We start from the raw sequence: 27,808 nt of genomic DNA, 5'->3' as shown, positions 1-27,808 counted from the left end.
AGCGGACATTCGCGTGGTGCGTTCTGAGCGTTTTATAGGTTGCGGAATTTTCCGTTCCCAGTATTCAATGAGGTCAAACCGCAAGGTCGAAACGAAATCTAAACAAGTTCCACCAGCAGTTATTATGTTTCATAACAAGGAGCCAGCACACCGATCCGGTTCAAGGGACATATTTGAAGGATTTTTCCCGACGTTGAGCTATAAAACACATTGATACCTCGTTGCGATAGAAAGAGCCAATGAAAAGCACGCTTGCAATCGTAACACACATTACACATTGAACTCCGCAATAGCGGCTACTGTGAAATCATGCGATGACGCTAACATTTCAAGCGTTTTCGTCGTCCAGATAAAACGTCACCTCGGTAAATATTACGAGTTTTACAGATCGATTCATGATTAATTGATCCATGTAGTTTTTAGAGCTGATTAATCCATAGGATCGTTCCAATTTCGTGATAGTGTAGTGGATAGTGCAGATGTTTCGGTCTAAGCTATGAAAAAGAAACTTCAAACTCTGAATCCAAACAAAGCTTGTGGTCCTGATGCCATTCCTTCAAAAATACTAAAAGAGCTGAGTGAAGAGATTGCAGTCCCATTATTACATACTCTAACAAATCAATTGAGGAGAAGACTGTGCCCATAGACTGGAAAACAGCAACAGTTATACCAGTTTTCAAAAAAGGAACAAGAACAAACCCAGGGAATTGCGTGCCAGTGAGCTTAACATATATCATATGTAAAATATTCGAATCATTCATAAGAGAGGCTATTGTTAGGCACATGACTGATAATAAATTGTATGCTGAGCGCCAACATGGATTCCGCAAAAATAGGTCATGCGTGACTCAACTTCTGGAAGTGATGGAGGACTTTACAAAAGAGATAACGGAGAAAACATAGATGTGTTATACTTAGACTTCAAACAAGAGAGGCAAGGCCTTCAAGACTCACTTGTGATACATTAAAAAAAAAAAAAATCTAATCGTTAAAATGTGTTCTGTATTTGTTATTACAAAGCTTTGGGTTAAAAGAAAAAAAAAGAAGTCATAACCCTAAAAACTTCTGGAAATACGTGCAAGAAAAATTGAGGATAAACACAAGTATCAACGCTTTGAAAAGGGACTCGGGTGAAATGGCAGTAACTGACTCTGAGAAAGCAGAAACACTAAATGACTTCTTCTCAAGTGTATTTACTCGTGAGACAGTAGACAATCTACCCAACATGACCAAATCTCCTAAGCTAGAAGGCATAACTCTTTCAGAGATAATAGTCACACCAACGGTGGTGGAGGCTAAGCTTAAAAATCTTGACCCCTCTAAGGTTCAGGGACCTGATAGAATTCCGGCCAAAATACTGAAGGAACTCAGGAAGGAACCATCAATTCCTTTCAGCATACTGTTCAACAAATACTTAGAGACGGGAAGTATCCCACATGACTGGAAAACTGCTGATGTTGCCATATTCAAAAAGGGCTCCAAACAAGACCCGAGTAACTATAGGCCAGTCAGCCTCACCTGTGTTACATGCAAGGTACTACAGTCAATTGTGAGGGATGTTATTGTAACATATTTTAATGACTTTAAACTTTTTGCGGACTGTCAACATGGCTTTCGAAATAAAAGATCCTGCATGACCCAACTGATTCAAGTAATGGATGACTTAACTGCACTTACTGATGACAGAAAATCAATAGATACAGTGTATTTAGACTTCTGTAAAGCTTTTGACTCAGTACCGCATAAAAGACTACTGATCAAATTGAAAGATTATGGAATTGATGGATCCCTCCTTGACTGGATTAAAGACTTCCTGACTGACCGAAGACAGAGAGTGAGAGTGGGGTCAGCATACTCTTCGGACAATCCGGTTTTAAGTGGCATTCCACAGGGGAGCATTTTAGGCCCAGTCATTTTTACCATATTCATCAATGACTTACCGGACGTGATATCGAGTACATGCAAAATTTTTGCTGACAATACGAAGATTTACGGGGACTCAAACAATTACTCTGACAGGGATCAGGTTCGACATCGGTCATCGGTCATTGACGCATTTAATTTTGAAATGACCTATTGTTTTTCAAGTTGCCAGGTCACATGACTTATTGTTTTTATGACCAGTCGGTCAACCAAAGTAACCATCTCTCTCTCTCTCTCTCTCTTTAACGATCGCGATCGCTTTGTCGTCTGCTCCTACAGGAAATAACTATAAACTGGTTTATTAAAATACGGATCCGTGACGAAACGAAATCCGAAACGAATCTTTATCGCTGCCTTTCGCGAGCTTCGGCGAGAAGAATTGGCGTTACCACTTTTGCATTAACCGAGTGCAGTTCCAGGAAAACTGAAAGTAGGCTGCAAAACCAAGGGTTCTCCTTGCGTCATCTTCCCGCAAGGCATAATCGCCTGACAGCAGTAAATGAGCCAGTCGTATATGTTTTCTAGTCAACGCAGAAGGCCAGAACATTGCATTTTCTTGTCAGAAATCAATGACATTCTTAACTTCTTTTATTTCTAGTCAATGAATGACCAGAATGGCCAATGTATTACATTTTCCTTTCATTTGTGCATTATTAAAGTTTGAAAAAGCCCGGGACGGGTGATATTTGACCCATTGATTTTCAAAATGACCTATTGATTTTATGTTCTTCCGGTCATATGACCTATTGTCTATTGAACCCAACCTGATCTCTGCTCTGACATCCAAAGGGACCTTGATAATGTGCAAGACTGGTCGCATAAATGGAACTTGTATTTCAATGTCCAAAAATGTAAAGTACTGCACATAGGCAAGAAAAAAACCCAAACTGACTACACAATGAAAATGGGTGATTCAAATGAAATGATTCAAAAATGCTCAGAAGAAAAAGACCTTGGTGTTACCTTCGACTGCAATCTTAGTTTTGACCCACACATACAGAAAGCGATTAGTAAAGCTAACCAAAATTAATGACGGTGTTGATAAGACGATCTTTCTCCTTTATTAATAAAGACATGTTCCTGAAGCTATATAAAGCGCTTATCAGACCACACGTGGAGTACGGTAATGTTATCTGGTACCCATTGCTTAAAAGACAATCTTCGTCGGTAGAAAAGGTACAGACAAGAGCGACTAAGATATTGCCAGAATGCAGAAACATGACTTATGATGAAAAACTAAGACACCTTGGGTTACCATCTCTAAAAGCCAGAAGGGTGAGAGGAGACCTGATCCAAGCATACAAAATATTTCACCAAGTGGACGACATTGATGTCGACTCTCTGTTTCAGTTGAGTAAATCTGACATCACAAGAGGCAATGCAGGCAAATTGTTTGTTCCGTTTTCTAACACTAACCTGAGTAAACATTCATTTGCTATCAGAGTGGTTGGCAAATGGAATTCTCTTCCGACTAACACTAAACTTACTAACACTCTTAACAGTTTTAAGAGCCTCCTTGATGCAGATGCAAATTTTAAAGATATAGAATATGACTTTGATAACTGAGACTCTTCTCATAACAATCTATATGAAATTCTATATGTAACTGTAACACGCTGCGCTAAACACCTTGAAAAATACTGGCAAATCAATTGACGGAGCACAAGAAAGCCGTGAGGCTATATAAGCTCCTACCTACCTACCAGATTCGAACCCCGCATGTTTGGGAGAGAAGAAACTGTCTTACCCATTACACTATCGGGGCTCCTTAGCTGACGTTAAAAAATATAACATTTAAACATGCTTTTTTAAAGGGCGATAAATCGATTACTGTATTCGCAGTGAGAACGCTGTTTAAATCATATTATTCTGGTGTATCTTGGGCATTCAAAAAATCATGAAGGGCAATTAAAAATTCTTTTTAAGTCCGCGGCAAAGGAGACGTGGCTATCACCGCAATCACACTGCAACATTTAGCCGTTTTCTTTGGATCTAGATAGATGTACAAGTTTAGTCACACGTGGTTGACATGGTTGATTCAATTTCTCTTTCATGTTCATTCTAGTTTTATAGTTTGCAAGCTGATATGAAAATTGAGTATTTTGTTAAACCAATAACATGTAGAGCCAAGTACAAGTACTTCTAAACGTCGTATGAAGTGAAAAGGACTTCGTTTTGTGAAAAGTCAAGACTGGAAATTTTTACGTTTCATCAATTCAAGGGTATTAACTCTCATGGTTTTTTTTTTAATTTTTAACTGTGAATTCCGACTGATTCTGTGGATATTTTTATGGCAGTTTGGGGCATAATCCACTAAGTGATGAGGCCTTCACAAATCTTTCTTTAAATAAATATTTAACGGTCTCCTTCTCCAACTTTGCATCACATGTTATAGTGTATTGTCGATTGAATATAGGATTGAACGAGCAGGTCAACAACGTGAAACAAAATGGCGTCGTACACGTTCGTGAAGAATATGTGCATGCGCTTTGAATATGTGTAAATATGTGTACGCAACTGATTTTTGCCCATGATCTTCAGGGCTCAGCCAATAGATCTATAAAGTCCACTCATCGAATTGATTTGAGTATTTTCTGAAAAAGACCACTTGGGCGAATGAACATAGTGAAAGCCCTGTACACTGAGAGTAAAACACACAAGCTTTTTATGTATTGAATATAATTTCAAAATGTAATGTTTAAGATGATAAAGATCAGTTTAAAGCAAATTAAGCCCCCTAGTATTAATTACAGATTAATTTCCCTTTTTTACTATCTGCACCAAAGACATGCAAAATAAATATAACTTCCATGCTTAGCAAAAAAAGTTTCTGTTTGAACAAAAAATGATAAAAATGACTGCTCTTGTTGTTGTGTCAGAATATCAGATCAAAGTGCCAAGTTTAGAGAATAAAACTGAAAAATTAAAAATATAACAGTAAATTCAGTTTGCATATAATCTGGCTTCTTTATTTATTTTTTTGTGCCCATACCAGAAGTGCAATATTGTTTTAAACAAGATGACTGGAACAACCTGAATTTTTCCTATTTTTATGCCAAATTTGGTGTCAATAGACAAAGTATTTGCAGAGAAAATGGCAGTGTTAAAGTTTACCACAGACACACACACAACAGACACACACACAGACAACCGAACACCGGGTTACAACATAGACTCACTTTGTTTACACAAGTGAGTCAATAAGCATTTGACTCTGTACCACATGAAAGACTACTAAAGAAACTGGAATCTTATGGAATAACAGGAAACATACTTGGGTGGATAAGGGACTTTCTAACAAAAAGAACTCAAAGGGTTAGGATTGGTAGTTCCTTCGGTAAAGCTGATGTTATAAGTGACATACCACAAGGTAGTATATTAGGACCTGTACTATTTACTTTATTCACAAATGATCTCCCTTGCGAACTAAAGAGTACATGTACAATTTTTGCAGATGACACAAAATTATACAACTCTCCAAAATTCTATCAGGATTTATAAAAAGACATTGAAACATTAATAAAATGGTCAGACACATGGATTGATGGAATCTATATTTTAATGCTAAAAAATGTAAAGTACTTCATAATGGGAAATCAAACCCAGAGAAAGAATACACAATGAAAATTGGAGACAAAGAAATAAAAGTATCAAAATGTGATGAGGAAAAAGACTTAGGGTGTCACATTTGACAAAAATTTATCATTTGACAAACATATAACAAATAGTATAAACAAAGCGAACAGAATGATTGAAATAATAAAAAGAGCATTTACATTTATAGATAAGGTTACTTTCTTACGGTTATATAAAACATTAGTTAGACCTATCCTAGAATATGGAAACACTGTATGGTACCCAACGCAAATAAAGCAGTCACAAACCACAGAAAGGGCTCAAAGAAGAGCAACAAAGCTAATCTACAGCATAAAAGATTATTCATATCAAGAAAGATTAAAGTACTTACAACTACCATCACTTAAAGCAAGAAGAGTAAGAGGGGACTTGATACAGATGTACAAAATATTAAATAGGTTTGACGATGTAAACAAAGCATGCTTTTTTTGTACTCCAAAGGTCGACACTACAAGAAACAGCACAAACAAAATATTTAAACAGTATTCCAGAACAAATCTCAGAAAGTTTACATTTAGTAACAGAGTAACAAATTATTGGAACAAATTAACAAACAATATCAAATATGCACCTAGTATAAATACTTTTAAGAACCTCATAGATAAACACGAGTTATTGACAAAAACGAAATATGACTCTGATGGATAAAATGACTGAGCTAGTCAATGACCTGACCAACAATATAAAGGAGTAAATCTGAAGGGGCATAAAAAGCCAAAAATGGCTAAGTTGTATAAAACAATGCCCCAAATCCTGATCCTGATCCTGAAAAATGGACTATGGAGTAAGCTTTGATTGCTTGACGAAGTGATCAACACGTGGTTCTACTGGTTATGTTTTGCGTCAGTGCTATTTTATTCCAGACTGAAATATTGTATGAAAACTTGTGTAATGAAAAGAATATGCATTGTTTTGCATATTACATTGTTATACACATTCTGGTATTTCAAAAGAAAGGATCGCCAATTTAGAACAAGACAATTCTTCATAACAAAGATCGGAAATAACTACATCATAGCCTTCTCGTGACTAAACCAGTTTATCATAAATGAGATTAGTTTGTTATTGTTAACTTAGTTAAGAAATTTTTAGATATAACGAAATATACTACTATATCACACAATTTGAGTAAGTAGAGGTGGGGATCAATGGCCATTGTGCATATTGTTTCACATCATCAAGCTGTTTGTTTTCATTTGTGATTACATCTCTCTCTCTCTCTTGGTTTTAGCACACACACACACACACTCATTAATTAAAAAGATATTTTAAAACCCCACAAAAAAACACAAATATTTTTTTCCCAGTTTCAGTGGCTAAAGCAAATATTAATGTAATTATCTAGAGAGAAGAGCGTAAATAGATATCTCTTTTACGTTCTATGGTTTGCAACAAACCTGTTCTTATACACAAATACCACAGCTACACGAAAAAAAGAAAAGTACAGACAATACATAGCTTGTGACGCACACACACACACACACACACACACACATAGAGCTTGTGTGATAAGAGCACTGATCTGCATGTTTGCATGCAGATGTGGGTTTACTCTTTGGATTGCCAAAATCAAAATCAATTAGCATTCTCAATGCCAGTCACAGTGCTGTCATTCTGGAGGTGTCAGTATCAGGTCCTGTTTCCCACTCTTCTCAGCACCACACACACACACACACACAAGCATGGATCAATGAATGCATGCACTTGCAGATGCATTCAATATATACAGAAATGCATGCACTGAACCATCTTTGGGAAACTAAATATTCATTTTGACTTTGACCAGATGATGATACTCTTCAACGCATGGGAGCAGTACTGACTGCATCTGGACGTGGACGGCCACCAAAGTTGGTTCCTATGCCACTTACAGCCAGGTTACTGCTGCAGCTTGAGTTACTCAGAACTGAGAGCAAGAAGACGTGGGCAGAAATACTTGAACTGTACAGCAAAGTTACAGAAAATGAACCTTTGCAAGTACTACGTTTGCAAGATGAAGTACAGGCAGTGGTCAAGGAAGGAAAACGGGTGAAAGAAGGTGGTGGTGACCTGGAGGCATTCCTGTGCACAGATATTGGTGCCTGCATCATGAAAAGAAATGTTGGACCTCATTTGCTGAAACACCAGATTTTCAGGCAACACCTCATCAACCCTGAATTGCTGAAGGCTTTTACAAGCAAACCTGAACTAACGAATGGTCTAGTGGTGGATCTCCTTCAGTTTTATCAGATCCATACCAGATCTTGGTTGATAGAATGCAGAAAGGCACTTGAAAACCTTGGAATTGTCAGAGGCGCAGATGACAAAAAGGCTAAAAAAGTGCAGGGATAGGTACACATCTCTGAGGAAAAATGTGAAGCGACCAAATGTACAGCACAACATGAACCTGTTTCTGTCTGCTTCATTTCAACTTGATGTCCCCACAGCTGTAGTTTGAGCACCAGTGCAATTCACCAATGAGGGCAGGGCTCTGGCTACGATGACAACAACACTTGCAGCCTTAAGGAGGGACATGCAAGAAATGAAAAATGAACTTGAGGCAGAGAAGGAAAAAAATGAAGTTCTAAAAGAACAGTGCATTGAGAACAGTTCTACCATAAGAACAGCTGAAAGTGAAATTTCAAAACTTCGAAAACGAAACGCTGATTTGCAGAATGAGCAGCAAAATCGTGACCAGTGCTTGAAACAGGCTAAAATTACTATCAAAGAAATTCGTGGTACAAACTTTTATAAAAGATTGAAAAGGAAAGAGCGACACCTGAAGAAGAAAGAAGCAGAACTTGAAGCTCATCAAGTGGGAAGTTGTGAACGCCAAATGAAGAGAGTGAAGCAGAAACTCAAGCTTGAGCAGACAAAGGTCTCAAATCTTAGGAAAGAGATAAATAAACTACAAGCTCAACTACAAGAAAGTGAACAAGAACATCAGACAGCCATTGAAGATCTTCAGGCAAATCACTCTCATGCATAAGACTAGTACCCAGGGTCTAGTGGAGACAGTGAAGGGAAGAGCAAAAATCCCAGTCTGAGTAGGATTCAAGCTTTCGGACACTCGCTTTTTAGTTGGGTGCATTACCACAAGGCCACCACTCCACCAAACTGTCAACAGTGTGAGGCGTTTCATGCCCTGTGCTCACTGTGATCTGTTATCAATTCCTCTGCAGGAAACAGACTTACACTGTGATTCACAGAAATAGTGAACACAGTTCCACTGTCATTCACAGAAGTAGGGAACACACTTACACTGTGACTCACAGAAGTTGGGAACATACTTACATTGTGACTGATAGAAATAGGGAACACACTTACACTGTGATTCACAGAAGAAGGGAACACACTTATACCGTGACTCACAGAAGTAGGGAACACACTTATACTGTGACTCACAGAAGTAGGGAACACACTTATACTGTGACTCATAGAAGAAGGGAACACACTTATACCATGACTCACAGAAATAGGGAACACACTTATACTGTGACTCACAGAAGTAGGGAACACACTTACACTGTGACTCACAGAAGGGAACACACACTGTGACTCATAGAAGTAGGGAACACACTTACACTGTGACTCACAGAAGTAGGAACACACTTATGCTGTGACTCACAGAAGTTGAGAACACACTTATACTGTGACTCACAGAAGTAGGGAATACACTGTGACTCAGAGAAGTAGGAACACACTTATGCTGTGACTCACAGAAGATGCAAACACATTTACACTGTGGTTTGTAGAAGTAGGGAATACACTGTGACTCACAGAAGTAGGGAACACACTTATGCTTTGACTCTTAGAAGTATGGAACACACATACACTCTGACTCATAGAAGTAGGGAACACACTTACCTTGTGACTCACAGAAGTAGGGAAACATACTTACACTGTGATTCATAGAAGTAGGGAACCCCCAGGTCAGCCAGAACCTGTTTCAGGGGACTGGGGTCATAGGACGGAGTCTGAGGATCCACTGTCACTGCTCCTAGGTCAAACTGTATTCCCTGTTAAAAAAAAAAAAAAGAAGATTATATTTGTACCTGTATGTTTCTATCTTAGGTCTCTCTCTCTCTCTCTCTCTCTCTCTCTCTCTCTCACACACACACATTCACGTACAAATTCATCACTAAAATAAATCAGTCTGAAAATGTGAAAGTCTGAATTAAACAAGTATAAAAGAAAGATTATGTGTGTGCCAGTGTGTGTGTAACTGTTATATGGATGTTCATACAATCAAATGTGTACATTCATATGTATGTGTGTATGGATGTGTGTGTACATGCATGTATCCTATAATGATGCTCTGACACGTTTCAAAGTGTTTTTGCATGAGGGAAATCCATGTTTTGGGGAGCTTTAATCCAAAAGACAACTCTGGGATTCAAACTACAGACTACACAGATCCATGAAACAGAATCCCAATGCTCTGTCCCTACCTGGATGTCATACCTGTCCCACAACAGACTACGGATCTAGTGTTGGCCTAGTGGTAATGCTTCCGCCCAGGAAGTGAGAGGATCTGAACACTGGTTGTCAATCATAAGCCTTTTTTTGTTTCTCCCCCGCTACTAGACCTAACCACTGAGTGGTGGTCTGTCATTTAGATGACATGATAAACCAAGGTCCCATTATGTAGTATGCGTTTGGTTCATGTACAACCACCCATGGTGGCAAAAGGATTGTTCCTAGCAAAATTCAGTAGAAAAATCCATTTTGATAGGATAACAAATACACTCAAAGGCAGGAAAAAAAAGAAGAAAAAAAAAAATACTGGTGGTGCTACGCTGTAGCGACTTGCTCTCCCTGTGGACAGCAGCCTCAATTTCACACAGAAAAATCTGTTGTGACAAAAGAGTAATACAATACAATACAATGCAATGCAATGCAATACCATACCATTCCATACAAATACCAAACAATACTCTACAATACAAATATTGTGCAAGTAACAATACAAACTAATGAAATATACTACACTACATTAAAATACTTTACAATACACTGCAATACACTACATCACAATACAACACAATGCAATACACGACAAAACACTACATGACACTACACTACAATATAATGTAATATGCTACACTACACTTCACTTTACTACACTAAAATCTACACTACACTACAATACAACACAATACCAAACAATACAACACAACGCAACCCTTCTGCACAGAGACCCACAACTCCCCGACAAAGGGAGCCCAGCGCTGCGAGTGACCCTCACCTTGCCGCAACAGTAGAACTGGTACTGGTGCATGGTGTGCAGCAGGGAGAGCGAGTCCTTCCCCCCAGACAGACACACCAGCACACGGTCACCATCACTCACCATGCCAAACTCCTCCAGGGCCTGCACATACACATCATTTCAGGTTAAAAGGTTACAGGTCCCATTGCCTTTTACGACTATCGGGTCAGTGGATTTATAGCTGCTGTGTCTAGGGGCTTGGTATAGGGAGGCAGGGCCCAATCCTCTGCTTCCATCAACTTCCATAGCTGCAGTGTCTAGGGGCTTGGTATAGGGAGGCAGGGCCCAATCCTCTGCTTCCACCAGCTGCTGTGTCTAGGGGCTTGGTATAGGGAGGCAGGGCCCAATCCTCTGCTTCCATCAACTTCCATAGCTGCAGTGTCTAGGGGCTTGGTATAGGGAGGCAGGGCCCAATCCTCTGCTTCCACCACCTTCCATAGCTGCTGTCTATGGGCTTGGTATAGGAAGGCAGGGCCCAATCCTCTGCTTCCACCAGCTGCTGTGTCTAGGGGGTTGGTATAGGAAGGCAGGGCCCAATCCTCTGCTTCCATCACCTTCCTCAACCAAAGCCCAGTACCCATTCAGAAGTGAGGAAACACAAAGTGCCTTTCCCAAGGAACACAACACCCATGCCATTACAGGGTCTCGAACCCTGATCACTGATGAATGTTGAATCAGAATTCCGATGTCCAATCAATTCTGCCCTGGTGCCCCCCCCCCCCCCCCCTTCCTGATAGGACCATACTGATAAAGTATGTAGACAGCACTGACTCTTGCGTAGAGACAAATAAAAAGCACTTGCCAATCATTCACACATTCAATCTTTCAAGATAAACTTTTCTCACATCAGCAATTTGGTTTTTCCATAAAACAAACCAACAAAAATCTTATTCTGCTTCTAAATAGCCACACATACACATACACATCAAGTATGCTGACAAATGCACACACACAGACTGACAAATATATACACATGCAGAGGTGCACACAAGCAAACTCAGTAACAAATCTTAAAGGTCTGGCAATATCTTTTAAACTTTTATTGAGAACCCACACAGAACCCACCTTGACAGCTGGTTTGAAGATGTCCTTACTGGGAGAGACCCAGTGATTGCCTGACTCCGCCCCTTTCTTGCCTGACTCCGCCCCTTTCCTGGACAGTTTAACTCCAGGAGTCTGCATGTCACATGTGCTGTTCTCTGCACACTGCCCCACACTGCCCGACTTTCCTTTGTTCTTCTTCTTCTTCTTGGACTTGGGTCTGGTGGAGGAGGAGTCTGGAGAAGGCCCTGAAGCAGCAGCACCACTTTGATCCAAGTCTGTTTGTGGAACAGTGTTTTCAACCCCACACTGTGCTTTGTCTGCTTGTGGAACAGTGTTGTCAACCCCACACTGTGCTTTGGTGTCATGTGAAGACCTGGTACAGTCAGGAGCAGTGTCTCTTGAAGCTGAACAACCTTCAGCAGTGACATCCCCTGGCTCACAAACTTCAGCAGTGACGTCCCCTTTCTGGCAGTCTGTTCTGGCAGCAACAGCACCCTTCTCTGACTTGGTACTGGAAGCCAGATCACAGACATCTGTTTCCTCTCTTCTGTCACACACATCACCACACACGTCTGGCAGACTGACAACCATGGCTGTAGATTCACCACCACTCTCCTGAGAAGGCACACGGTGGTTATTGTGAAAATGTGAACATGACAGGGAAATGTCTTCAAACACGACTGACTCAGGCATGCTGTCGTTCACTAACTGTGACCCCTTATTCAAGCTAGGAGCTGTGTTCCCACATGAGACCTTGCCACTATACCCTGTATTCACAGAGACCTTGCCACCATACCCTCTCTCCATAGCGTTCTGCACAGCCTTTGAAAAGTCTGTTTCCTCCTCTGGTCTGCCCTTCGTCCTCTGTGTGTCAGGACCACTAGGGCACTGACCAAACTGACCGCTCTCATTGGTTTGACCCGTGCTGTGGTCCTTCTCGCAGCTGTCCCCTTTCTCATCAGCACCACGCTCTGTGCTTTCAGCAGAACCTTGAAAGCGACAATCGTCACCACTTTCAGCAGAACCTTGAAAGCGACAATCGTCACCACTTTCAGCAGAACCTTGAAAGCGACAACCGTCACCACTTTCAGCAGAACCTTGAAAGCGACAACCGTCACCACTTTTAGCAGAACCTTGAAAGCGACAACCGTCACCACTTTCAGCAGAACCTTGAAAGCGACAACCGTCACCACTTTCAGCAGAAGCACAGAAGCGACAACTGTCACCACTTTTAGCAGAACCTTGAAAGCGACAATCGTCACCACTTTTAGCAGAACCTTGAAAGCGACAACCGTCACCACTTTCAGCAGAAGCACAGAAGCGACAACTGTCACCACTTTTAGCAGAACCTTGAAAGCGACAATCGTCACCACTTTCAGCAGAAGCACAGAAGCGACAACTGTCACCACTTTTAGCAGAACCTTGAAAGCGACAATCGTCACCATTTTCAGCAGAAGCACAGAAGTGACAAATGTCACCACTTTCAGCAGAAGCACAGAAGCGACAACTGTCACCACTTTCAGCAGAAGCACGGAAGTCGCCTTCAGTTTCCCCTCCCTGCGTGGCAGCAGCAGAAGACGTCTCCTTGGTGATGCTGCTCAGCTGGCGTGACAGTGTGTGCGGGCAGAACGGCAGACTGGTCACCGAGCGAGGAAGCAGGGGGTGCGTGCCCAACAAGACCTGAGCCGCTTCACTGGGCAAGAGGAACCACCGGTAGGGGCGGGCTTCCTCGTCAAAGAGCAGTGTCTGGTCTGCCAGCTTGGTTTTGGTCTGCAGAGCGAAGACGGAAAAAACAAGAATTGATAGCTATATCTCTTTGTGTTGACATTCACCTGACTCCACCCCTTTTCTTTCTCTCTCTCTCATCCCCCCCCCCCCTCGCCCTTCCCCCCTCCCCAACCCCCTCCCCCTACCCAACACACACACTTATCTAAAAACAAAAATAAAACCCAAAATCTGTCTGTATGAAAATGAACATGTCACAACAAATATTTCACAAAAAATTCTGTGTGAGTATAATTACAAGTGCATGCTAGTGTACACCAAGCACATGCATGTGCATAGATATATCTATATAGCCATGCATATGTGTGTGTTTATGTGTGTGTGTGGGTGTGTAAAAGTTTAAGCATGTGTCTGTTGATGTGTACATAAAGTTGCTGGATCAGAAAAAATGAAGGAAAGAGGGAGAAAATCTTTGGGTGGACAAGTTTAGAATGCAAGAAAAGAAAAAATGCTCAACAATGTTAGGAACATATTTCAAAACGACAAGATGGCTACCTTTTCAGCTTTGTTGAAGAGCTGCTTGGCTGTGTTCAAACACTCCTGCACACAGTGTTCACAGCAAAATCAATATCAGAAACAATAGCAGTCAGCATAATGAACTGTTGAATGTATATATCAGAAGTCAGGATAAGTCTCTGAATAAATTTGTGACAGTGCCTCACTGTGCAAAGAAAAACAATCATCAGATTTGAAACCTTTTTCTTTTTTTAAGGGTAATAAATGATTTAACTTTTTGTTCATGATCATTCAATAAATTCCCTCTTATATTTTTAACCTTCCTTATCAACAACAGAAAATTGATTATCTCTACTCCAAACACAAACACACACACACATAGGCACATGTACACACACACACACATACATACACACACACACCTGAAACGACTGAGGCAGGGGAGCTTTGGGTGTGACTTTAGGAGCGGAGTATTCCATGCAGCCACTGGCGTAAGAAATGTGTCCCAGCCATTTGCGTTCCTTGAACACCTGAAATACAGAGTGGCTATTCTGAACATCACCTTACCGATCTGCACTGTTAACTCTTTCACTGCCAAACTCGCATTTATGCAGCAGCTTGGTAGAGGACCCATGTCACTGAAGGGTGACCAGATCATGGGTCTGGTATCCATGAACCTACTCCTCTTTATTTTCGGTGGTAGGATAGGCCATATTTTCTACACATCACATGGGGAATCCCCAGCTATTCTTAGACACCATATTTTCTGTGTTTATAGCACAAGGGAATTTTGCACTCTAAATTGACTGGCGGTGAAAGGGTTAACTGCTGTGAAACAGTGCAATGATGCATGCCTTTCAATCTGTTGCACACACACACACACACACACACACATACAAACACACACACACACTCACACACTCATACCATGGGCACACACACACAAACACACACAAAGGAAATGTGACCACATCACATACATACACACATGTAAGATACACATGTGTAATCACAGACATGTACACTGAGAACCACAGGAAAAGCAGACAACTTTTTCTATTGTGCAATAACCATATGACAACCACATTTGTGCCTGCACCAAATGGGGAGTGTAATAAATGCTAAATTTCAAACAATAAATCTTCTGATTATTCTTAAAAAGAAGCAGATTTTTTTTTTTTTTTTTATAATAATAAATGCCTAATTTCAAACAATAAATCTGATTAACCTTAAAAAGAAGCAGATTAAAAACAAATTGACCCACCTGTTGCTCTCTGTGTCTCCATTCCCCTGTCTCTGGGTTGAACATGTACTGCAATCACACACACACACACACACACACACACACACACACTTTCATTTGACACTGCTGTATCCCTGTTACATAGCCAAGTTGCACTTATCTGTGATGTAACCTACAATTTTTTGTTTGTTTGTTTGTTTCGTTAAAGAAGTCACACAAACTGGCATGATATCAAACCTAGCCCAAATACATGACTGTTACGACCTGAGAACTGTAACACTTGATGCAGAACTTCTAACAAAACTGTTACTTTGCAGACATTTTGTCAGGTACAGAATAAGTGTGAGTGAATAAGAGAGAGTGAGAGAGAAAGAGAGAGACAGAGACAGAGACAGGGACAGAGAGACAGAGGTAGAGATAGAGAGTGAGAGTGAGTCAGTGAGACGGTGAGAGAGAGAGAGAGAGAGAGAGAGAGAGGGAGAGAGAGAATGTGTGTGAATCTGCCTACAATGGATCGAATCCCACATTTGCCAGTATTCTCTCCCTCTCCACCAGACCTCAAGTGGTGGCCTGGACGCTAGTCATTTGGATGAGAAGATAAACAAAGGTCCTGTGTGCAACAAGTACCTAGCACACATTAAACAACTCATAGCAAGAATTGGGTTGTCACTGGCAAAATTCTGAAGAAAAATCCACTTTAATATATATATGTGTATGCCTGAGTGTGACTGAAGCCTGACTGAATGACACAGGAAAGGAATGTTGACTGTCTGAAGACAGCTGTCAGCTTATGGAGCAAATGACTGTTTGTAAAGCACTTAGAGTTTGGTCCCTGAGGGAAGATAGGGCACTAAATAAGTGTGCACCTCTGACTGAAGATAGGTGTTATATAAATATGAATCTGACTGAAGGTAGGTGCTATATAAATATGAATCTGACAGAAGATAGGTGCCACATAAATATTAATCTCTGATAGGTGCTATATAAATATGAATCTCTGACTGAAGATAGGAGCTATATAAATATGAATCTCTGATACGTGCTATATAAATATGAATCTCTGACTGAAGATAGGAGCTATATAAATATGAATCTCTGATACGTGCTATATAAATATGAATCTCTGACTGAAGATAGGTGCTATATAAATATGAATCTGACTGAAGATAGGTGCCATATAAATATGAATCTCTGATACATGCTATATAAATATGAATCTCTGACTGAAGATAGGTGCTATATAAATATGAATCTCTGACTGAAGATAGGTGCTATGAAAATATGAATCTCTGACTGAAGATAGGCCCTACTTAAGTATCAATTTCTAACCGAAGATAAATGCAATATATGTATGAGATCTCTGACTGAAGATTGGAGATATATAAGTATGAATCTCTGACTGAAGATATGTCCTGTATAAGTATGAATCACTGACTGAAGATATGTCCTGTATAAGTATGAATCACTGACTGAAGATATGTCCTGTATAAGTATAAATCACTGACTGAAGATATGTCCTGTATAAGTATGAATCACTGACTGAAGATATGCCCTGTATAAGTATAAATCACTGACTGAAGGTATGTCCTGTATAAGTATGAATCACTGACTGAAGATATGTCCTGTATAAGTATAAATCACTGACTGAAGATATGTCCTGTACAAGTATAAATCACTGACTGAAGATAGGCATAATATCAGTATGAATCTCTGACCAAAGATAGACCATAATTATAATCTCTAACCAAAATTAGATCCTGTATAAGTATGAATCTCTGACCAAAGGTAGACACTATATAAGTATCAATCACTGGCCAACAATAAGCACTATATAAGTATGAATCCCTGATTGAAGATAGGCAATATATAAGTATGAATCCCTGATCGAAGATAGGCAATATATAAGTATGAATCTCTGACCGAAGATAGGCACTATATAAGTATCAATCTCTGGCCGATGATAAGCACTATATGAGTATGAATCCGTGACCAAAGATAGGCAATACATGAGTATGAATCCGTGACCAAATATAGGCACTATATCAGTGTGAGTCTCTAACGAAGACAGGCCCTTTATCAGTATGAATCTCTGACCCAAGACAGGCACTATACCAACATGAATCTCTGACCCAAGACTGACGCTATACAAAATACATAAATTAAAAGAAAATGTGGCACTACAAGGGCATCCAGGAGTCATGACCTGGGTGTGGCCTGGCCCCCTCAGAGTGTGAGGAGCTAAGGGCTGAAACACTTGACTGAGGGAGGTCTTCTTCTCTGAAGACCTTCTACTGTCCAGCTCTCCCTAGTTTCCTATCACATCATGAATCCCTGACCAAAGAAAAGCACTATATCAGCATGAACAAGAAAATAGACCCTGACGGCCAGCCCCCACCTGTGGCAGCAGTTTCCAGGCGTGTTCGGCCATGAGGGCCACTGCCTGCAGCACAAAGTCCACCTGGTCCTCCCCCATGAAGTACGGCAGGTTCAGGCGGGTGAAGCCGGGCCTGAAACAGACAGGGAATCACAGTCAACGCTGGCTACCACCAATCTGTAATCACAGTCAACAGTGGCTACCACCAATCTGTAAACTACATACAGTAAAATAAGATGCAATGCAATGCAGTGCAGTGCAGTGCTGTGTAAAGCGATACAATATCACTTTATTAATCCATCACATGGGAATAAGCCTCGCCTGAAACAGGAAGGGAATCACAGTCAAAGCTGGCTACCGCCTATCTGTAAACTAAACACAACACAACACATCACATCACAATGAAAACAATATCACTTTAATACAACCTCACAGGGGAATTAGCCAGACTTGAAACAGGCAGGGAATTAAAGTCAATGCTGGCTACCACCAATCTGTAAACTACGTTCGATACAATGCAATGCAATGCAATGCAACACAATATCACTTTACTGATCCCTCACAGTTGAATAAGCCTGACCTGAAGTATGTAGGGAATCACAGTCAACAATGGCTGCCACCAATCCGCACAGTGCATGCATGATCAAGTATGCGAACATGCGCCTTCCTGTAAGCATGCTTGAATACACAAAAAGACTAAAACATTGACAATATCTGTCTAAATTCCTACTGTATTTGTATATACATAATTTCCGATTCATGTTTGTTACATTCTATCTACTGCCCCCCACCCCCAATATTCCTTGTGATCCTGGTACACTTGGTTATAAAGACATATTCTATTTCACACTGTTCCATTCTATAAACACAATGACCCCCATAAGCCAAATCACCTGAGGATTTCTCTGTGGGAATACTCCATGTAGCGTCGGAGGTGAACTCGGTCCAGGCGGCTGTAGACACACACACACAAATACAATAATAATGATAATACTGATAATGATGATGGTGATGAAGATAATAAGAATAACAACAAAAGTATTCATACAGCAATATACAATAACAATAATAAAGGTATTCATATAGTGCTGAATCTTGTGCAGAGACAAAGCACAGCGTGTACACACCAGTCATTCACAGGCATGCAGAACTCTAATTCAGAGAAGTCAATGACAACACTTGTAAACACATGTGAACAGAAATCTTGAGAAACTGTAGACCAAGAAGAGGGAGGAGAAGGGAGGGATTCAAGATTCCAGATGGTTTATTCATGTATAGGCCTAGACCCCTTATGAAGGGATATGTGAACATTATTCTTTTATACACAGATAAACATCACATTGCAATGCATGTTAACATCCAAATATTCAATCAAACAAACATACAGGTAAAGCAGTGCTACAGTTCAGTATGTAGAACAATAAAATGCTGTTACGAAGTTACAGTTTCTCTGAATTTGAAAGCTTTATATAAAAACAAATAAAAATTTTGAACAATTCTAGGAGAGGTTGATGACATCAGTAAGTTCAATCTAAACAATGTAGGTTGTCTATAAATATAATAATTAGGAAGGAGAAAGGAGGGAGCAATTTAAGAGAGGTACAGATAATTTTTAAGGCCAGACTTGAAACAGCTGAATGCATGGATCTGATAAGCTAAATGTAATAGAGCTAGTAGTAATTTTCATAAGAGATATTTAAATAATTAAAACATCCTTGCTCGCAAGTGCCAAGTTGTAACAAAGTACACTTGGGTGAGAAAGGGCTGTTGTTTAGGAATAAATTTGGATAAAAGAATTGAAACATTAAAAGAAATATAATTTGGATCTGTTTTGTTGTGGATCTTTTATCCTGTCAGCAGCCATGGTCCTGAATGATATTATTAAAGAAGGGGGTGGTATACAAGAACTAACTGAATGATTTACTGAATTAAAGGATAGAAAAGATCCATGTGCAGGCCAGTCACAAAAGGGTTTTCTATTGTTTCATTACAATATTAAGTAAGTAAAGAAGAAGAATAAAGAATAAAGAGAAGACAAAAAGAAAACAGTGCAAGCGATACATAGTGAGATGTTGGCCTCTGGGACAATGCACACAACACACACTCTTGTGTGCGACACAACAAGATAGAGAGAGAGAGAATGAATGAATGAATGAATGGTTTATTCATAGAGGCCATTGCCCCTCATGAAAGGGTGTCAGACAAAAACATATGTGAGAAGAAAAAATAGAATAAAATAAGCAAGACAAATATCATACATTGTCATGCAGTACACACTTAACTAAGTAGTACACAGCAGATAAATAACAACACGCCTATTTAACTGAACTCAAAAAAGTAATCGTGTCATCAGAAGTGGCACAAGCTTAATAAATGAATTTTACGACGTAAGAGTGGATCGAAGCTTAAACGCTTTGTACAGATAAATTGAGAAATTTCTGATAGTTTGTTCGTGTGTAGATGCCATAAGTAGTGATAATCTAAACTGACTAGGGAACTTAAAAAATTTCAACGGTATGTATTGCATTCTTAAGTCATACATAACAGGACAGGATAGAACAAAGTGCACTTCATTTTCCTTCCCCTTCTTACACAATGGACATAATAAATCAGACTCATCATGTACTTTATAACGGTGACTATGTTCTGCAATTTCCGAAATACCAAGTCTAAATCTAGTCATTATATACTTTAAATGTTTATCTATATTCATCAATAAATAGGTTTTGACATCAGGTATAGTACAAAAGGTTTTATAGGCATTAAGTCTTTCACTGTTGTTAACATGGAAATCCCATTCTTGCCATCTACAAACAATAAGTCTTTCTTTAAAAGTCCGAAGAAACTCATCAATCCCCTCTACACCTTGATTAAGCCATACATACCCAAATCCAAACATAAACAGTTTACAGCGTATACTTGTAGCCCAGTTTCTTTTGCCACGCGCATCAAGATCAAATAACATTTTATAGGCTTTGTGAGGCAGTCTAGACTCATGCATTCTCAGTAACTTTAACCAATACTTAATGCATTTTATAACTGAATTTATATAGATAGGATATCTGTTTGTTTCCCCGTATATCAAATCATTGAGAGTTCGCTCTTCCACGCCTAAGAACTTCTTAAGTGCAAATAAATGTATCTTTTCACACTGAAATGCAGCTTTATCGAGTCCCCATAATTCGGCACCATATTGGACTATTGGTTGAATCTGTGAGTCAAACAGCTTTAAATATATATTTAAAGAATTACATTTCAGTTTCGATAATTTTTGTAAAATATACAATAAAGCGTTTTTTCCCCTACTGTTAAGATCGCTACAGGCTGCCCCAAAACTCAACCTTGTGGAAAAGTAAATTCCTAAGTATTTATATGCATTAATAACTGGCATTACAACGCCATTATAAAACCATCTTTCCCTGGCAGCTAAATACCCTCCTTTCCTGAATACAACGATATTGCTTTTATTCATATTTACTTTTAAACGTAGAGCTGAAACCACATGATATAAATTGTTAAGCTGTGTGTGTGTGTGTGTGTGTGTGTGTGTGTGTGTGAGAGAGAGAGAGAGAGAGAGAGAGAGAGAGAGAGAGAGAGAGCAGGCTCTAGCCAGTGACTGGCCAGGTGGAAAAGTGACCAGTGATCACCCTCTCCGTCTATTTATGCAAGTTAAGCGAACTACAATGACGCTAGCGTGGCCTGTGAAGCGAATTGGCTCAAATCCTCCTAAATTTGATTAGCATTGTGTTTGTTACAAGATGTTCAGTGATAGATTTCTAAATGATTCCTGAACCGATTTACGTCAGATTAGTCGCAAAAGAAACAGCTCAACACCTACTTTCTAATGAGTATAAAATGGAGTGTTGATCATATAGGATGAATTCATAATCTTAACTCACCTAAACTGATCAGTTTTAGTGAGCTCATCGCGGAAAATTACGAACTGTGTTAAATCAATTTAACGTAGGCAAATACAAATGGTACAGATTTAAAAACGGAATTGTGACAATTCTGCCAGTACACAATACTTGCAGTTTACTGATCCGACAAAAGAGATATCTAATTAAATATGGGTTGTCAGAAGCATAAGTTTCAGTTCACCCAATGGCGTACAGTGACGGAGTGGTTGTGTTACAAGAAGGACAAAATTACGTAAACTTAGCGTCAGTTGAAATCTTTAGACTGATGAACGATTAAACTAAAATCAAGCATGCTTCTAACTGATTAAAGTGTGTGTGTAGCACAACAAATATAATATTGCAGCGAATGATACACAGACTTGATTTAATGAATGGTTAGGAGCAGTTGTTTAAAAGGGGCTTTGCAATCAAACTGGAAATGGCGTCACACATTCTGCGCGAGCCATTGGAGACCGGCGGTTAGTTGCAAAAAAGGTGTCCGCTGTAGCTTGTGTGGCAGTCAGTGAAGCCAGCCGAGTGCTTGGCTACATGAAGAAGGAGCTCATTCCAAGTGTAAGGTTCAGAAACAGAAAACAAAAAGAGCAGTGGCCAACTGTGGAGTGTTTGAATCTGGGAATGTGGAAACAGAGCAGAGACAAGTGTGCACTGATCAGATTTTGTTAACAGAAAGTAACAGAAAGTAAACTCACAAACTCTCTCTCTCCTCTCTACGTGTGTGCGTGCGTGCGTGCGTGCGTACACCTCATGTATTAGAAACCATAATGTTTCATGATAATAGAATGAAAAATTACCATATTCTATTCTATCCTATTCTATTTCTATCCTGTTCTATTTCATCCTATTTCTATCCTATCCTATCCTGTTCTACTCCATACTATCCTATTCTACCCTATCCTATCCTGTTCTACTCCATACTATCCTATTCTACCCTATCCTAACCTATTCTACTCTATACTATCCTATTCTACCTTATTCTATCTTGTTCTACTCCATACTATCCTATTCTACCTTATTCTATCCTGTTCCACTCCATACTATCCTATTCCACCCTATCCTATCCTGTTCCACTCCATACTATCCTATTCTATTCTATCCTGTTCCACTCAATACTATCCTATTCTACCCTATCCTACCCTGTTCCACTCCATACTATCCTATTCTATCCAATCCTATCCTATCATGTTCCATTCCATACTATCCTATTCTACCCTATCATATCCTGTTTCACTCCATACTATCCTATTCTACCATATCCTATCATATCCTGTTCCACTCCATACTATCCTATTCCACCCTATCCTATCCTATCTTGTTCCACTCCATACTATCCTATCCTGTTCTATCTTATCCTATCTTGTTCCACTCCATACTATCCTATCCTATTCTATCCTATCCTGTTCCACTCCATACTATCCTATTCTATCCAATCCTATCCTATCTTGTTCCACTCCATACTATCCTATCCTATCCTATCTTGTTCCACTCCATACTATCCTATCCTATCCTATCTTGTTCCACTCCATACTATCCTATTCTATCCAATCCTATCTTGTTCCACTCCATACTATCCTATTCTACCCTATCCTATCTTGTTCCACTCCATACTATCCTATTCTATCCAATCCTATCTTGTTCCACTCCATACTATCCTATTCTACCCTATTCTATCCTGTTCCACTCCATACTATACTATTCAATCCAATCCTATCCTATCTTGTTCCACTCCATACTATCCTATTCTATCCAATCCTATCTTGTTCCACTCCATACTATCCTATTCTATCCAATCCTATCTTGTTCCACTCCATACTATACTATTCAATCCAATCCTATCCTATCTTGTTCCACTCCATACTATCCTATTCTATCCAATCCTATCTTGTTCCACTCCATACTATCCTATTCTACCCTATCCTATCCTATCTTGTTCCACTCCATACTATTCTATTCTACCCTATTCTATCCTGTTCCACTCCATACTATACTATTCAATCCAATCCTATCCTATCCTGTTCCACTCCATACTATCCTATTCTATCCAATCCTATCTTGTTCCACTCCATAATATCCTATTCTACCCTATTCTATCCTGTTCCACTCCATACTATACTATTGAATCCAATCCTATCCTATCCTGTTCCACTCCATACTATCCTATCCAATCCTATCCTATCCTGTTCCACTCCATACTATCCTATTCTATCCAATCATATCCTGTTCCACTCCATACTATCCTATTCTACCCTATCATATCCTGTTCCACTCCATACTATCCCATTCTACCCTATCCTATCTTGCTCCACTCCATACTATCCTATTCTATCCAATCCTATCCTATCTTGTTTCACTCCATACTATCCTATTCCACCCTATCCTATCCTATCTTGTTCCACTCCATACTATCCTATCCTATTCTATCCTGTTCAGCTCCATACTATCCTATTCTATCCAATCCTATTCTATCTTGTTCCACTCCATACTATCCTATCCTGTTCCAATCCATACCATCCTATTCTACCCTATCCTATCTTGTTCCACTCCATACTATCCTATTCTATCCTATCATGTTCCATTCCATACTATCCTATTCTATCCTGTTCCACTCCATACTATCCTATTCTACCCTATCCTATCCTGTTCCACTCCATACTATCCTATTCTATCCTATCCTGTTCCACTCCATACTATCCTATTCTATCCAATCCTATCCTATCCTGTTCCACTCCATACTATCCTATTCTACCCTATCCTATCTTGTTCCACTCCATACTATCCTATTCCACCCTATCCTATCCTGTTCCACTCCATACTATCCTATTCTACCCTATCATATCCTGTTCCACTCCATACTATCCTATTCTACCCTATCCTATCTTGTTCCACTCCATACTATCCTATCCTGTTCCACTCCATACTATCCTATTCTACCCTATCCTATCCTGTTCCACTCCATACTATCCTATTCTACCCTATCCTATCCTGTTCCACTCCATACTATCCTATTCTACCCTATCCTATCCTGTTCTACTCCATACTATCCTATTCTACCCTATATAATCCTATCCTATTTTATCCTATCCTATTCTATTCACACACTGTCCTTCAAGGTGCTGCTTATCACGAGAGCACTGATATATTGTTCTCACTGCTTGATTCATTGTCAAGTATTTTTTGTTCGTGTCCCACTCCTTTGTTATAGGCCTGAAGCCTAACAAATAAACCATTATCTTGTCTTGTCTTGTCTTGTAAAAAGGTGCTGCTCATGAATCCTGTCCCCTACCTGTCTTCAGCCAGCAGGTCCTCCAGGATGGCTGCCTTCTCTTCCGTCAGACCCAGCAGATCCTGTGACACAGTCTGAGGTCAGACGCTTTACACACCCTTCACACTTAGTCTGTGCCAACAAAATTCCATTTACACACCCTTCCCACAGATCTGAGTGAACAAAATTCCATTTACACACCCTTCCCACCTAGTCTGGGTGAACAAAATTCCATTTACACACCCTTCCCACAGATCTGAGTGAACAAAATTCCATTTACACACCCTTCCCACCTAGTCTGGGTGAACAAAATTCCATTTACACACCCTTCCCACCTAGTCTGGGTGAACAAAATTCCATTTACACACCAATCCCACAGGTCTGAGTGAGCATGATATAATTCCATTTACACACCCTTCCCACTAGTCTTAGCGAACAAAATTCTGTTTTTATTCTGATTCCCCCCCCAGCCCCCCACCAGACTGCTGACTCCCTGGCAAAGGAAGGCACTACGAAAGAGCAGAGGGACAGGTCTACCAACTACTATGAATCCAGGACCATCATTTAGGCCAAACTGCAGAACAAGTGGAAGCAGCAGCATCCATGCCACAAAAGAGCAGACCCGTACTACCTGCTGACTCGTCAAGAGCAGGTAGTAATTTTCAGGCTCAGGACAGGCCAGAACCGCCTGAAACACCACCTGTACATGAAACTCTGTATTGGTGACACAGAGCAGTGCCCCTACAGAACTGGCAGCCAGACAACAGAACATCTGCTGCAGTCCTGCCCATTCCACCAAGCGCTCCAAGAGAAAACCTGGCCCGACCCAATCCCAGCCGCCCGGACGCTCTACGGAGGACTGGAGGACCTGCAATGTACTGCCGTCTTTGTCGAGGGGACGGGGGAATCCATCTGATAAATGACGAACGAGACAATAACAACAACTGACTGTGTGGAATTCTTTAATTCACAGTGCTCAGTTCTCACACCTCTCAGAATCGACAGAAGATTCACAAAAAATACATACACAGCGTCTTAACTTCCCACACTCACACCAAACATGTATGGGACTTTTTTTTTTGTCTGTATTCTATTGCACTGAATAAGAATTTTAAAAGAACATCATAATATTGCTACAACCACCACTTTAGTGTTTGTGGCGAATAACTGAGGCCTCAGTTAAAGGGAGAAAACCCTAGATAATCCACTGGTTAAAAGTTTGGGGGAGTTAGTTCCCCAGGTACCTCTGCATTAGCAGTATAGTGGCAGCTGGTACTGACTGAATAAAACTCCAGAATTCAATACCCTGCCTGGCCTCTGATAGAGCACAGAGGTGAGCAAGCAAGCTAACAAGTAATAACAATGCCACCACAAATATCAACAACAAGAGGAAGGTGGCAGAATGGTTAAGACCCTTATCTGCTAATACAGAGTTTGTGAAGGTCTGGGTTCAAATCATAGTCTCACTCTTTCTCCCAAGTTCGACTGGAAAATCTAAATGAGTGTCTAGTCATTCGAGTGAGACGATAAACTGAGTCCTCATGTACAGCATGCACCTGGTGCACTGAAGCTGAACCCATGGCAATGAGAGTGTTGTTCTCTGGCAAACTTCTGTAGCAAAAATTCACTCTGACAGGTACACAAATACATAATTAAACATGTACTCAAGGCCTGACAGGGTGTTGAGGTATACTGCAGATCAGGCTTTATCCTGGCAGATGTGGTGTGGTGTATATATGGATCAGTCCGAATGCAGTGATGCCTCTTTGAGATACTGAAACAAACAACTACAATACAGTAGTTCCCTGTAGATTGCTGACACTGCGGCTGTCACATAGGAACCCAGGTGTGGCCGTGTAGTGGGGACTCGGAATGAGTGTCGTGGGAGCAATGCCACTGAGACAGTGCTGCAGATGACGGGGCACACACACACACACACACACACACAAAATCAATAAATAATTCACACAACCTGACGATTTGCACACACAAGGCCCATAACTCACCATGGCGAAGGGTCCGGCACAGGCACAACCTCCCCTGGCCTGAATGCCGAACAGGTCGTTGAGCACGGCGCTGACAAAGTTGTGGTGGAGGAAGAGGCTGGAGTGGGGGTGGTGGAGGAGGAAGGAGAAAATGGGCAGACGCTCACCACCCCCCTCCTCACCACCCCCCTCCTCCACATCACCCAGCATCACTAGGTTGGGGACTGACCGCCACGCCTCCACCGCCCGTCTGAAACGTCAGAACGATGTTAGTTACACACCCACCCATCAAATTGTTTGGTCAGTGAGAGTGGTGTGTGTCTTCTTGAAGCTGTGTATAACTCATGAATGTGTAATAATAATAATAATGGTATTTATAGCGCTGAATCTTGTGCAAAGACAAATCAAAGTGGTTTCGCACCAGTCATTCACACGCATGCATAAATCTAAAACTGTAGAAACTAAAGACAAGGAAGAGGCAGGCAAGGGAGGCTATTTTGGGAAGAGATGGGTTTTAAGGCCAGACTTGAAAGAGCTGAGTGTGGAGACTTGACGAAGTGAAAGAGGAAGTTCATTCCAATTGTAAGGTCCAGAGACAGTTTCAGTTTCAGTTTCAGTAGCTCAAGGAGGCGTCACTGCGTTCAGACAAATCCATAGTCCAGAGACAGAGAAAAAACAGCGGCCAACAGTCGAGTGTTTGAATCTGGGTATGCGTAAACAGAGTGGATCCGAAGCCAATCGTAGTGAGCGAGATGGAGTGCAGAGGTGAAGGCAACCGCAGAGATAGGAAGGGGCAGTTTTGTGAATACATCTATAACATAGAGTGCTGATCTTGTACTTTATTCGGTGTGAGACAGGGAGCCAGTGAAGATGTTGCAAAAGTGGAGTGATGTGCTCAGATCTTTTCTTTCTGAGGACGAGTCAGACAGCAGAGT

At 40.5% G+C, this 27,808-nt stretch overlaps 1 protein-coding gene across 1 annotated transcript in view; it reads right to left on the bottom strand.

Moving 5' to 3' along the window:
• The window catches only part of LOC143284202 (uncharacterized), a 58,142-nt gene that overhangs the window by 11,704 nt on the left and 18,630 nt on the right, over positions 1-27,808 (bottom strand). The window contains exons 11-20 of the mRNA XM_076590871.1: positions 26,895-27,123; positions 24,910-24,971; positions 18,603-18,662; positions 17,731-17,842; positions 15,357-15,404; positions 14,515-14,622; positions 14,132-14,176; positions 11,873-13,621; positions 10,787-10,909; positions 9,440-9,557 (exon numbers count right to left, since the gene is read on the bottom strand). Coding sequence (XP_076446986.1) covers positions 9,440-9,557; positions 10,787-10,909; positions 11,873-13,621; positions 14,132-14,176; positions 14,515-14,622; positions 15,357-15,404; positions 17,731-17,842; positions 18,603-18,662; positions 24,910-24,971; positions 26,895-27,123 — 2,654 coding nt within the window. The remainder of the gene's footprint in view (positions 1-9,439; positions 9,558-10,786; positions 10,910-11,872; positions 13,622-14,131; positions 14,177-14,514; positions 14,623-15,356; positions 15,405-17,730; positions 17,843-18,602; positions 18,663-24,909; positions 24,972-26,894; positions 27,124-27,808) is intronic.

Source organism: Babylonia areolata, chromosome 7, assembly GCF_041734735.1.
Source record: "Babylonia areolata isolate BAREFJ2019XMU chromosome 7, ASM4173473v1, whole genome shotgun sequence".
Classification (NCBI taxonomy): domain Eukaryota; kingdom Metazoa; phylum Mollusca; class Gastropoda; order Neogastropoda; family Buccinidae; genus Babylonia; species Babylonia areolata.
The sequence above is the reverse complement of the archived record's forward strand: the minus strand, read 5'-3'. Positions and strand labels throughout refer to the sequence as shown.